The sequence below is a fragment of the Halichoerus grypus genome, chromosome 14 (genome assembly GCF_964656455.1).
Source record: "Halichoerus grypus chromosome 14, mHalGry1.hap1.1, whole genome shotgun sequence".
Classification (NCBI taxonomy): Eukaryota; Metazoa; Chordata; class Mammalia; order Carnivora; family Phocidae; genus Halichoerus; species Halichoerus grypus.
Window position 1 is genome coordinate 4,392,327 of NC_135725.1, and position 12,552 is coordinate 4,404,878.

The 12,552-nt window shown below is 54.9% G+C and overlaps 1 protein-coding gene across 2 annotated transcripts in view; it reads right to left on the reverse strand.

The window, feature by feature from the left end:
* Positions 1 to 8,196: 8,196 nt before the first annotated feature.
* Positions 8,197 to 12,552, reverse strand: part of ROR2 (receptor tyrosine kinase like orphan receptor 2) — a 193,146-nt gene continuing 188,790 nt past the window's right edge. Inside the window, exons 8-9 of one of the 2 annotated variants that reach the window (XM_036092659.2) lie at positions 11,928 to 12,130; positions 8,197 to 10,603 (exon numbers count right to left, since the gene is read on the reverse strand). In XM_036092659.2, coding sequence (XP_035948552.1) covers positions 9,158 to 10,603; positions 11,928 to 12,130 — 1,649 coding nt within the window. In that variant the 3' untranslated portion in view covers positions 8,197 to 9,157. The remainder of the gene's footprint in view (positions 10,604 to 11,927; positions 12,131 to 12,552) is intronic. The other variant, XR_004917448.2, reaches the window with a different exon arrangement.

Sequence of the window (12,552 nt, forward strand, 5' to 3'; positions counted from 1 at the left end):
GTGGGTCACCCTTCCACCGAGGATCTGATCCCTTCTGAGACAGAAGTGGAGAGGAGCTTCCCTTCCTCGAAAGGGTCCCTGGCACCTGGGTCAAAAGAGAAGCAAGAGGACAACAGACGCACCACTGCTGTGTCCAGTTACAGGGTCTTGCTTAAGCACCTGGGTGGCTCAGTTGGTTAAGCATCTGCCTTCGGCTCAGGTCATGATCCCAGGGTCCTGCTTCTCCCTCTCTTCCCCGCTTGTTCTCTATCTCTCGCTCTCAAAATATATAAAATCCAATTACAAGATCTTACAATCACCACAATTTAAAAAAAATTTAAAAAAAGAGTTCCTTGGGACCAATAGTTACAAACTTACTTCGCACAAGAGAGAGAAAGAAAAACGCAGACTTCCCTGGGCATATGGTTGTTTCGAAACTTCATTCCGTCTTAGTTGTGGAAATGGTGGTACTGGTGGGGGAGGGCACCTGCCATGGGCAGCTCACACACAGTGCATGTGGTTCTCCGTGGACAGTGGGATTGATCTCACAGGGGCAAGACACGAAGGCAGTCAGTTCTTAATCATCCTCCACCCCACAAGATGATGGCCACCTTCTGTTTTCCGGGATTATGGTCAGAGGGGAAGGCTGGTGACATCTCTACTTTCGGGATTTTATTCAGGTCGACTTTGTTGTCAAGGACACGATTGATAATGGAAATGTGCCCTGAGAAAAGATTAAACCCTCTGCATAGGGAACGGAATTCTCAGTCCCTTAGCTCAACCCAGGGATTGTGCTACTAATATGCTCCCGTGTTTGCTCACGTTTTTCTGACTCTCTCTTCCAGATTCTAGAAGATGCAGTGACGCCCCCCTGAGGGAGTTGTTGTTTTGTGTATTTATCTGCCCCGCTTGGTGTGGAAACATCTGTGGCTTTTCGACTGTTTCCTGGAGCCCTGCATTATCTCTGAGTACTTCTGGCCGTAAGTCCCACCATATTTAACACCGACATTGACCCTCTTCTTTTTTTCTCTGTGTTTTTAATCCATCTTTCTGACCAGAGGCAAGTCACTTCACCTTTCTCGGGGGAGGGCTGGGTGCACCGAAGATCTCCACCAGAGGCACACGTGGACTCTTCCGGCTGTGTTGGGGGGGGGGGGCCCTGGTCCTTCAGCGACATGAGTCACTGAGGGGTTAACTTCTGAAGGAACGCCAGCCCACACCATGAGCCCCTTTCATCCCATATCAATACTGGCATCTACTTCATCAGGATGAGGACTCATACTGAGATTTTTCATGGGAGTGGAGAGGTCATCTCAAAAATCTCAATACTTTCATTCCATGGCATTTATCCCGGGTTGATTTTCAAAAATGCACGTGCACTGGAATTCATGCAGACCTGACCAAGACCCGTGGCCACAGAGCCTTGTGTGTGAGGGTTTCCTACCGGGCTCAAGGACAGAGAGAGGGGTTTCTGGCGGGATGTGCAACTTTGTTTCCCCAGCGTCCACGTGTGGGCATAGATAGTTCCAGAAGACAATTGGTGGGTTAGAAGAAAGCACAAGGGCATCAGAACAGACAGGTTTGTAGGGTCAAATAGAAGTGGACACAGAGAGAAAGGGGAGAGCAAAGCAGACCCTGCGGGTTTGGGGAAGACGGAGGCAGCCACGTATCTGGTGTTTCTCTGTGCCAGGCATGTTGTAGGTCATGGTTTCGTGCACAAGAATGTCCATTGCAACATTATAATTGCATTCACAAATAGCTGAGTACTAAAAAAAAATCTAGCAGTGGAGAATTTCACTTACCAGAAATTCGCCACGAGGATTGTTAGAAAGCAAAGCAATCAATGAGCAAAGAATTGCAACTCCTCAGGGTGAACGGAGACGTGTGTGTGTGTGTGTGTGTGTGTGTGTGTGTGTGTGGTGTCAGACCTCTGGGGAGGGTGGCGGTGGGGGACACAGTAGCTACTTCGGGTTTGAGAATCTGGGAGAGGAGTTTCAGGAGGGATTCTTGATACTTTCCTGATCCCCCATTGTCTTTTCTCTTGATTGTTCCCCGTTTGCTGGGACACGGCCTTACGTGACTTCTTAGCAAAGGGGAGGTGTGACATCCACGTTCCCGGTCCTCACTGCCGTCTGTCCTGACACGTGATTGGGAAGAAGTCGTTAAACCCCTTACTGAGGGTCACGCTGGGCATCGCAGGGGGGAATGGCCGCATCTTCCCTCTGCTGCCTCCAGCGATTCCCTTCTGGCTCCAAATGTACGGAGTCTGCCCCCAACAAAGCCCTGGGGAGGCAGCCGTGAGAGGGAGAAAATCCCTGCCTTGGGGACTTCACCTCTTGGAATCCCCCCTTTGCAGGAGGGGACCGATCTGCGGTCAGAGAGGTCCCTGGAACACAGTTTTCTCCACTGACTGATACTTATATTTATGCCCCACCACACTTACGCGGGTGCACCACGGAGCTGCCCTGCCCTGTCCTTTTATTCTGCCTGCGAACCAAAATTATTTTTAGGCAAACAGATACAGAAGGAGCTCAGTGGACTGATTAGTTTATTTTCTAGTGGCCTCTAGTGGCCACTGTCAGAGTTGCATCTCCGTCCGTGGGTTGGGGAGCCCCCATGACTGGCCAGGAGAGGCAGAGGACACCCCAGGCTGGGACGGCCCCCAGCTCAGCTGCCCTCGGGGGGCTCACAGCTCTGCTGCAAGGACACCACACCCCTGCACAGCTAACCCTGTGGGGTAACACTGGCTTCCTGTCCCCATAAAAATCAAAACTGCTCACTACCCGTCTCTTTCTGCCGCTCCCCGTGATTCTGAGACCCCCAACCTTGTGAACGGGAAATTCACGGTTTGTAGGGAGGGATGTACGTTGTTAATACAGTGAACGTCTCGGTTTTCTGTTGTTCTGTCTTGCACGAGCGGACGTCTGTGTGGCTACACACCTGCTTGGTTTCGTTTCCAACGAAAGCGAGGGGAAAAGCCGTCACTGGTCACAAGGAAAGGAACTTGGAAGACAAACCTTTTTAGAGGTTTCTTGGCCACAGTTATTTCTTAGAGGCACATTTGGTGAGTAAAGACCAGATTATTTAGACTGCCCAGTCCTGCCTCGCAAGGAGGCTCCCTTCAGGCTGCTGGGTTTTCTTCAGACAACCGAGCATTGTGTGTCTTTGCAAGTGATCGCAAGTGACGAAGGACAGACTGTGTGTCACTTGCGTCACACGCAATTCGAGGACGTGTGTGGCTTCGGGGTCCATCTGTTGGAACCGCCTGGTTCTTTGCCTGACCCGCTCGCTCCAGTGGGGGGAACTGCAGGCTGTCACCAGCGTTTGTCACCGAATAATCTAATGATCTCGCCTCGGGTCAGCTTGGAGCGTGTCTTGTGTGGTTTCTGTGGCCCACTGCAGGTGGGACAGACCGTGTCACCCACAGTTCGATCCACACATGCTTGGGGTAACCGTGTTAATGGTCATAGATCCAGAGCAGAGCTTTCCACTAAGCACTCTTGTTTTCCTTCCTCATATTAGGTTTCCATGCTTCATTCTTTTAGCAAAAAACGCCCCCCCCCCAGGTATAATCAAGTTAATGAAACTTATTAAGAGAATAAATGCCCTGAATATGCATGTTTCTAGGACCCACAGAATCAACCCAGGTCTTCTTAGATCACTGCACACCATGACGTTTCTCTTATGCTAAGGAAATCCACACGGAGGGCTTTTTGAAGTAACTAGAAATGTACTCTTGTTGGATAGTAATTAAAACTCCAAGAACATTTACCTGTGAGAAAAGGAAAAGCCAAGCTCTCCCTGTGAGACAGGGACCTTGCAGATGGAGACTCCAGGAGCCCGAAGCTCCTCTGCCCCCTCCAGGGACAGGGGGGCGCACACTGAACATCTATTCTACCACAGAAGCCTGTGAGCACAGATGTGAAAAGGCAACAACTCTGATGTTTGCAAAAAAAATTGCAGAGCCATTTTGCGCTCCTGTTCAGCTCCTGCTTCTTCGCGTTGGGTTTCCTTGACATGCGCTTTGGCATCAGCTTGAGAGAGTAGGACCATGGAGGCCCGGTCACGGTGCGCCCTCACCTCCTCCTCCCTCTGGCCCGGGTCAAAGCAGCCGAGGGAAAGGCAGGTGTCGGGGAGGCTGGCCTGGGGTCTGGGGGCAGGCAGCCCAGGCAGGCGGAGGAGGACCTCCTGGGAGGACCGGGCACGGGGCATGGTGGGGTGGTCTCGGGAGAGGAGCCATAAGGACAGGCCCCTAATCTTTTCTGCACCACAGACAGACCCCTTTGCACTTGGGTCCCTTTTAATGCAGAAAATGAAACACTCCAGTTATACAGAAAACATCTATATTGAAATGATAAAGCATTTCTTAAAACCAGGTTAGGATGGGATACACGTGTTCTTGTATCACTCAGTAACAGGATTCTGCAGCAGGCCTGCTGATGGGTATAATCTTGGAGCAGTCGTGAGCGAGACCAAACGTTGGGACATTTGCCACACGGCAGCGGTTCGGAAGACACAAGTCTCACTAGCAGCCAGCCGTGAGTGCGAAGAATACTTCTTGGGTTTTCCCTACATTTATGATAAGAGGAAATGTTACATTTCACTCAGAGGTTAGTGAAAATAAAGATGTGACTTCCCCACCACATTCACAGGCAGGTCTGGGGGGCCTCGGGCCCCAGGATAGGGCCCTGCCGCCGTGTTCCGAGATCCAGGGAATGCTGGGGTCTCTAGACGAAAGCAGAGCCTCCACAGGGAGATCCCAGGAACCTACAGTCTTCACAAGCTCTGGAAGACGGTGGGCACCCACCCGCCAGCGTGCTCGTGATGGAGGGGGAAGCTTCTGTCCTTCATCACTTGCAAATGCAGGGACCCGATCTAATGATACCTGAGGGACCCTCGTCGGTCGCCCCAGCTGGGTTCTGCCCAAAGCATCACCAAATGGCAGGGACTGTCCCCCAGGAAGACTTAGCCTGTTCTCACAGTATTTCTTGTTCAATAACTTCCCTCCTGAGAAAGTGGGAATGTTTCCTGTCTGGTTCACCACTGAATCCAGCCATCAGGACATGTTGGAGAAGTATTTGTGGAACGACCATAAGAACACATAGGAGAAGGGCGTTTGGGGGGAACCGATACACCATCCACAGGACTTGCCCTGCACCTTCAACCCTTTCTTTCATCTAAGTGATGCTTTCTTTTAATATTCTTGAAAGTGGAAGGCTCTCATTAAAGCCAAGGAAAACAAAACAAACTGAAGATAACGAGGCTGGCGAAGAGGCGTTGAAACTTTAGTCATCAGTGTTTGCTGGTGGGAAGGTAAAATGGTGCAGCCTCTTTGGAGAAGAGTTTGGGAAATTTCTTAGAAAGATCATTGATTTACCCTATGACCCAGCAATTCCCCTCCTAGGAACCTACCTGAGAGAAATGAAAACCCATGTCCACATATGAACCTGTGCAAATGTTCATAGCAGCAGTATTCAGAATATCCAAAAACTGAAAAATTTCAAACGTCCATGGACACATGAAGGAATAAACAAATACAGTGTATCCATATAATGGAATACTATGCAGCAATAAAATGAACTTCTGGTAATGCACTACAAGATGGATGAATCTCGTTTTGGTCGCTGAAAGAAGCCAGAAGCAAAATGCTACATATTATATAATTCCATTTACATAAAATGTCCAGAAAAGGCAAATCCACTGAGACAGAAAACAGAGCAGATAGCTCAGGGCTGACAAGCATGAAGGATCTGTGTGAGGGCAGAGAAATGTTCTAAAATCAGGTTAGGGTGAAGTCTGCACACTCTGCAAATTTACTGAGAATCACTGAATTGTACACTTGGAGTGGCTGAACTTTATGGGAGTAAATTACAGCACAATTACGTTGTTAAAAAAAAAAGCGATAGTCAAGCGGAGACTGAGGGAGCCTCAAGATCTTAACCTGAAGGAAAGGCAAGTGCCTTCTCTGGAGCCCAGAACGACGTCCCTGTTACAAAATGCTGTGGGTCTCGCCAGGGTGAGAAAGGTATTCACTGTGCAGTAATTGAGTGAAACCAAAGCAAAAAAGAAACACAGTATTGGAACAGCGCTGCTGTCTGAAGCGTGAACCCATGAGCCCGGGCTCGTGTCCTTCTCCGTCGGAGGGACAGCTGGGCTCTATCCACGCTCCCTCCAGCTAGACAGAGCGTCACTCCTATTTCAAGCGCCAATCGCTGTGTGCTCACGAAGCTCCAGGCCAGCAAGTCCTTAGTCTCCACCACTTGGGCGACTGATGAGGGGGAGGAGGGGGCGAGGTGGGAGCAGCACGGACCTTGCCAAGGTCATCCTGGCTCGTGGTGGTGAGGTTTCCAGATGGGACCCTGACCTCAGTTCACTCGGACACAACCTCCTTCGTAAAAGCTCACCTCAGGAAAGGTTTTAAACGTTCCTGTAAGAATCTCGCACAGGAACGACGTCTGTGTAAGATCCGTTTTAACAAAGTTGCCCCCAAATACGCACCAACACTGAATTTCGAGGATGAACCTAAATGCAAAGGGAGCCTATTTAACCAACGCTTCCGTGTGGACAGAGGCCAGAAGCTTCCTGGCTGCGGAGGGGGAGCTGCTATATACGGTGGGCATTTAGCCCAACTCTCCAAAATTAGTACAGAAAAGCTAGCCTCTGCTCTGACAGACTGTTTCAATCGGGCTCGTTTATCAAAAAACATCAGGACTGCAAATGCTATTGGTGCCTTCGTGTGGCTCCATTAAACTAATTACACCTACCTGAGCCGCTCAGGAGCGGTGGCAGTCTCCCTCCGTGGGGTGGACAGGGCACGCGGCCAGGGGACGGCTCGCGCGGTGCTCATCTGAGCCCTGCCACTCGGCTCTGAGACCCGTTGTTCGGGAGCATCCCGACGAAGTCACGGTTCAACGAGCTTCAGAAACGAAGTGATCTTCCTGCAGATGCAGGACTTCACAGAGTGATCTGCAGCAAACAAGTGCTATATTGAGCCAGAGAGCAAAATCCCCCAGATCAAAACCTCTCCCGCTCTGCAAAAAACCCTGCAAACGTTTCTGCAGGACTTCTGCCGGGGACTGCACGGTGCTGCGAACAGGATCCCTGGGTCCCTGTCCGGGCAGTAAGCCGAGGCGGTGGCCGTGCCCGCGGAGAGGGCAGCCAGGTGGCTAGTTCCCATTTCCCACTCTCAGGTGCCAACCCAACGGTTAAACCATCAGGTGCACCAAATGAGAGGTAAGATTAAGTTCCTCTTTCCGATCAGTAGAAATGAGAAGTAGCTCCATTTAACCCCGAGCTCTTCAACTATGCAGCGTGGCCCACCCTGGCCAGGAGCGGGCCTCCGGGGGGCTCCCGTCCCGACCCCGATCACGCTGCTTCCTCTGCCAAGCACAGGAGAGTCCCCCCGGTTTCAGGATACACATTCAGACATGTGAGTTCTTCATCGGCCTATGCAGCTCTACGCATGAGCAGCATTACGCCAAAGCCGTGGGCGAGGGGCGCACGGGCCAGCGCTGAGGTTCAGGATGACCTGAGGTCCTACACGATCAGGATCGTCAGTGCTGGGCGTGGGTGGTTCGCCCAGGACCCTGAGCGCAGAAGCATCAGCACCAGCTGGGCACCTGTATGTGCGCACTCTCGGCCCCCGCCGCCCCCCACGACCTGCCCGGGAGCAGAGCCGGCCCCAGTGCCGTGGGCCCCCTCCAGTCAGCACCAGCAGACTCCTCGGCTGGCGCTGGGGGCCCTGCTGCTGGCAGAAGCTCCTCGGGGTCTCACCCCGCTTAGGCTGTGTTGCAGGGGAGCCCCAGCCCCTGGGGTACCCGGGGTTCAGATGAAGTGCCAAGGGAGCAGAGACACAGGCGGCCCTGGGCGGGTGGTGAAGGTGGCCCATTCGCGCTCACGGCCTCTGCCCCCAGCCCTGCTCCAGGGCCGGGCTCCAGGTCCGAAACTGTCAGGGGCCCTGGGACCTCAGAGGAGGGAGGTTAAAACCAAAGACCAACTTCACATCATCTGCAATGAATTCACCTCTGAGACCCTAACAGAGAAGCAATGGGGCGTGTTTCCATCATTTGCCCGCCAGTGTGGATCCGCACTCAGACGGAGTCGCGGGTCCCGGACGAGATCCCCAAGCCCACGGCAAGCACGCAGCCCACGCCGTCGCTGTTCGGTCACGCAGCACCTCGGCTGCCTGACGTGCTCACATCCTGCAGAGAGCCGACCCGAAGTTCTGTTTCACTTTATTGGATACACCAGGTATGGGAGTTACAAGTGAGATCTCTCGGTGTGCGGCCTGTGAGCCTTCTCTCCCACCAGCTCTGAAATGAATGGACCTCGCCTACATGTGGTACGAACACAAGCAAACCAAAACACAATCAGGTGGCGTCCCAAAGTGGGTAACGTAAACAGTTAAATTACTTAAGCTCACAATACTTCAGTGAAAATGGCATACACAACCATATAAATTACATTTCAGGTCTGTACATGATTCTAAAGAAACAAAATACCAATACTGTGCTCTGTACAACAGTGCTCCTAACATTCCAACCCCAAGAAACGCTTTCCCCTGAATTCCAGAAAAGGGGGCAAAATACACATGCAGGATAATTAAAATCATTTCACAAAAAAATACAAAATCGCATTGGTTTCTTTTAAGGCACATTTTCACGGAAGGCACAGAGAACTCCCGTCTCAGAAGCCCCGTGCTCACAGGACCCTGGAGGGAGCCAGCATCCCGTTCCCGTGAATCCTGGGCGGTGGTGGCGGCGGGGAGACTGTCCCTGGCGGGGGCGGCAGGGTGAGAGCACGTCTCCTCCATCCTCAAACAGGCCAGCCGCCGGGAATCTCAAAGCTGCCCCGCAGGCCCGTTTTCCCAAAGTTGCCCCACAGCCGATCCAGACGCAAGGTGGAGGGAAGATGGCACCTACTTTCCTGCAAAGCGCAGGCGCCGCTCACTGCCCATCTCCCTCAGGAAATGCGGGCAGCGTAGGGGGTCTCCGTGCATCCTGCTGGGCCCCCACCCCCGCCTGCCCAGGCCCTCCAAGCACCAGTGGCCCGGTCGGCAGCTCTGCGCGCCGGAGGACCACAGAGGAGTAGACGTCGCACAGTGAGACTGCACAGCAGCGCCCCCAGCCCGGGGCCCGGGGCTCAAGCCTCCCCCGAGTGCCCGGCGGCCCCGTGCCCCTCAGGCTTCCAGCTGGACCTCGGCCTCGTCCATCTGCAGAGTGTCATTGTCCCCCAGCAGCTCGGTCTCCGGGACAGAGCCGTCCTCCTCCTCCTGCGCTTCCTGCATGGGGCTCTGGGCCGCATCCTCCGGGGCGTTGTGCGTGTCCTCGGTGGCCTCCGGGAGCAGGGCTGCCCTGTCAGCCATGGACGTGTTGGAGGGCGCGGTGGTGACGTAGCCCGTGCTGGTGGATCCGCTGCCGCTGTGGTGGGAGCCAGGCTTGGGGACCACCTGGGCAGGCACCTGCTGCGGGGCCATCTGCATGGGGATCTGGACCGGGTAGAAGTTGGGCAGGTAGGCCCCGTAGGCTGGCACTGGCTGGTACCCGTTGACGGGGATGTAGAGCTGGGGAGGGGGCACCATGGGCCTGATCTGGCCTTTCATGGGGATGAACGGGGGCTGCGGGAAGGGCTGGGCCTTCTGCTTGGGGCCCCCGTAGCGGGCGTTGCTGACATTGCTGACGGGACTGGTGCTCAGGGAGCTGGTCTGCGTGGCGTTGCTGGCCCCCGAGGTCTGCGCCGAGCTGTTGTAGGTGGACAGGTTGCCCCAGGCCCGGAGCCTGCTGTGGATGTCCTTGAAGCGGGGCCGCCGGCTGGGGACCTCGTGCCAGCACTCGATCATCAGGGCGTACGCCCAGGCGGGGCAGTCGTCCGGGCAGGGCAGCACCTGCCGGCCGCGGACCATGTCCACCACGTCCTGGTTCGAGTGGCCGCAGTAGGGCTGCAGGCCGTAGCTGAAGACCTCCCACAGGACCACGCCGTACGACCAGATGTCCGAGTCCACGGAGAACTTGCCGTACGTGATGGCCTCGGGGGACATCCAGCGGATGGGCAGCAGTGCACTCCCCATCAGCTTGTAGTAGTCGGCCGAGTACACCTCGCGGAACAGCCCCAGGTCCGAGATCTTCACGCTCAGCTTGTCATACACGAGGACGTTGCGGGTGGCCAGGTCCTTGTGGACCACGTGGTGGCTGGACAGGTACTCCATGCCCGAGGCGATCTGCGTCACGACATGCACGAAGTCGGGGGGCTCCAGGGCGGACTTCACCGTGCGGTCGTCGTCCGTGCTGCCCACGTCCGAGTGCGGCGAGCGCATGACCAGGAACTCGTGGAGGTCCCCGTGCGAGCAGTAGCTGAACACCATGCTGAGCGGCTGCTCCTTGGTCACCACCCCCAGCAGGCAGACGATGTTGGGGTGCTGCAGCCGGGCCCGCAGCATGGCCTCATGCCGGAACTCCTCCCGCAGCGGCCCCTCCGCTTTGTCCTTCAGTGTCTTGATGGCCACGGCCTGGCTCTGCTCCCCCGGGGCCGGGCCAAACAGGTGGCCTTTGTAGACCTTCCCAAACCGGTCCTCCCCGAGCTCCTCCATGAACCTCACCGACGACAAGCTGATCTCCTTGAGCTTGGCCTGCCAAGAAGAAAAGCCCCAGTGAAACACTTCTGTCCCCACAGCAGGGGAAGGACAAGCCGGGCAGCTGGGAGGCGAGCCCGGAGGGCAGTCCCAGGGCCGCCCGCTAGCACGGCCCCGCAGAGGACCCCCAGTCCTGCCCACCCCAGGCTCAGCCTGCCCTGCACCCCGCTCTCTGCTCTTAAACATGCTCCTACACCGTGAGGCTGCCTGAGAAACTTCAGCGGGTCCCAACCAGGCTGCAAAGTATGTCCCGCAAATACTCCTGAGACACCATTGCAGGGTGTGAGTGCACGCCTGCTCACACTCAAGCACACACACACACACACACACACACAGCCACGCTGTGCTCCACTGTCCCGGAGGCTCCCCGGGACTCTCCCAGCTGCATCCCCCACCACCGTGTTTCTCTTGAACCCTGCCGTGCGCTTCCCCCGATTTCTGCCATTTTTGGAGCCTAGGCTGGCTTTTTCCCAGCTGTTCCTCAGTGGGCCCATCTCACTGCTTCTTCTTGATGAGATACATTGTGACAGAAGCACCACAGGGTGAAATCAATCCGAACTTCCCGCCTCTTCTGTGTGTCCTGCCCGGTCCTGCTCAGAGGCTCCCGGACGCAGGGGGTCCCGCATCTCCTCCCCCTCGACCCCCACAGCCCCCAGCTAACACACAGCGACTCCCGGCTACAGAGCTGAGTCCACTCTCCCCCGACCACCTTGAAGATCCCCTTCAGAGCCCAAACGGCACTGATTTTCCCCTAAAGCTTGCAAGTAATGTAAATGCCCCTTCCCGTAAGCCCAGCAGGCCGGGACAGACTCTCTCCTGTGCCGTATCTCGGGGTGTTCTCGCTGTCCTAAGAGCTCTCGGGCGGGGGAGGGGGTGGCCTATCCTACCTCCACTCTGGGTCTGCAGCTCCTCCCTTCCCTGAAAAGCAAAGCAAAGCAAAACCAACCCAGCTCCAAACTGACCAGGTAACAGGCCCCCATCCCCTACAGGAGCCAGCCGGGCCCTCACGCGGTAGACCAACCCGAGCCCTTCTCCTGTGGGGAGAGCGGCAGCCCTGCAGACGCAGGATGACGCCTTCGGGCTACTGCACCGGTCTGGGTGGAGGGAGAAGCCTAGACTCTGGGACGGGGGTTTCCAACACGCCTACCACTTCCTTCCTAAGGACACAATGTCCTGACATGTCTTAGAGAAGATGCGGGAAAACAAAGGGCAGTTCAAGATGGTTATGTGTTGTGTATCGAATAAGTCAAGAACCCGAATGCAGGGGTGGGCGGGGGCGAGAGATCTCCAGGCCGGGGCTTCGTCTGGAGGTGCCGGAGACCTGCTTGTGCTGGGTGATGAGAGGCATTTCCACATCCTGGCTGGGCGAGGCCATCAGCTGCCGCCGCTGAGGTGTGGACGCAGAGGCCTTCTGCTTGTTCCGGCACATGCAGACCAGGAAGAAAAGGCACGCGATGACCAAGGGAATCGCGATGCTTGGAACCAATATGTACAGAATTCCCATCCTGCTGCTGTGCTGGGGACCTGTGAACAGCAAGGTTCACAATGTTTTAAAAACCATCCCCCCTTCCAACTCCAAGTTCTCCACCAGTCCACTCCCTCCCCCAACTGCAATGTTCAAGCACAAGGGGACGGTCCCATGAGTTGCACAAAGGGGCGAAATGGCACGCCAAACCTAAGAAAGGGTAACATACTGGAAAACACACCTCCCACTACACATTTGGGAGACACAATCCAAAACCGCCCCCAAGGAATCAATCGGAACACACGGCTCAAAAAACCCACCAATGCTAAGGCTCTTACAGTAATAATAACCAAGGTACTGGGATGAGAAAGGACCCTTCCTGCAACATTTTAGGTTTTTCCACATTTTGTGTATAATAAACACATACTCATTTAAGATACTAATTCAAAATGCATTTGATTTAAAAGACCACTGGTAGCCA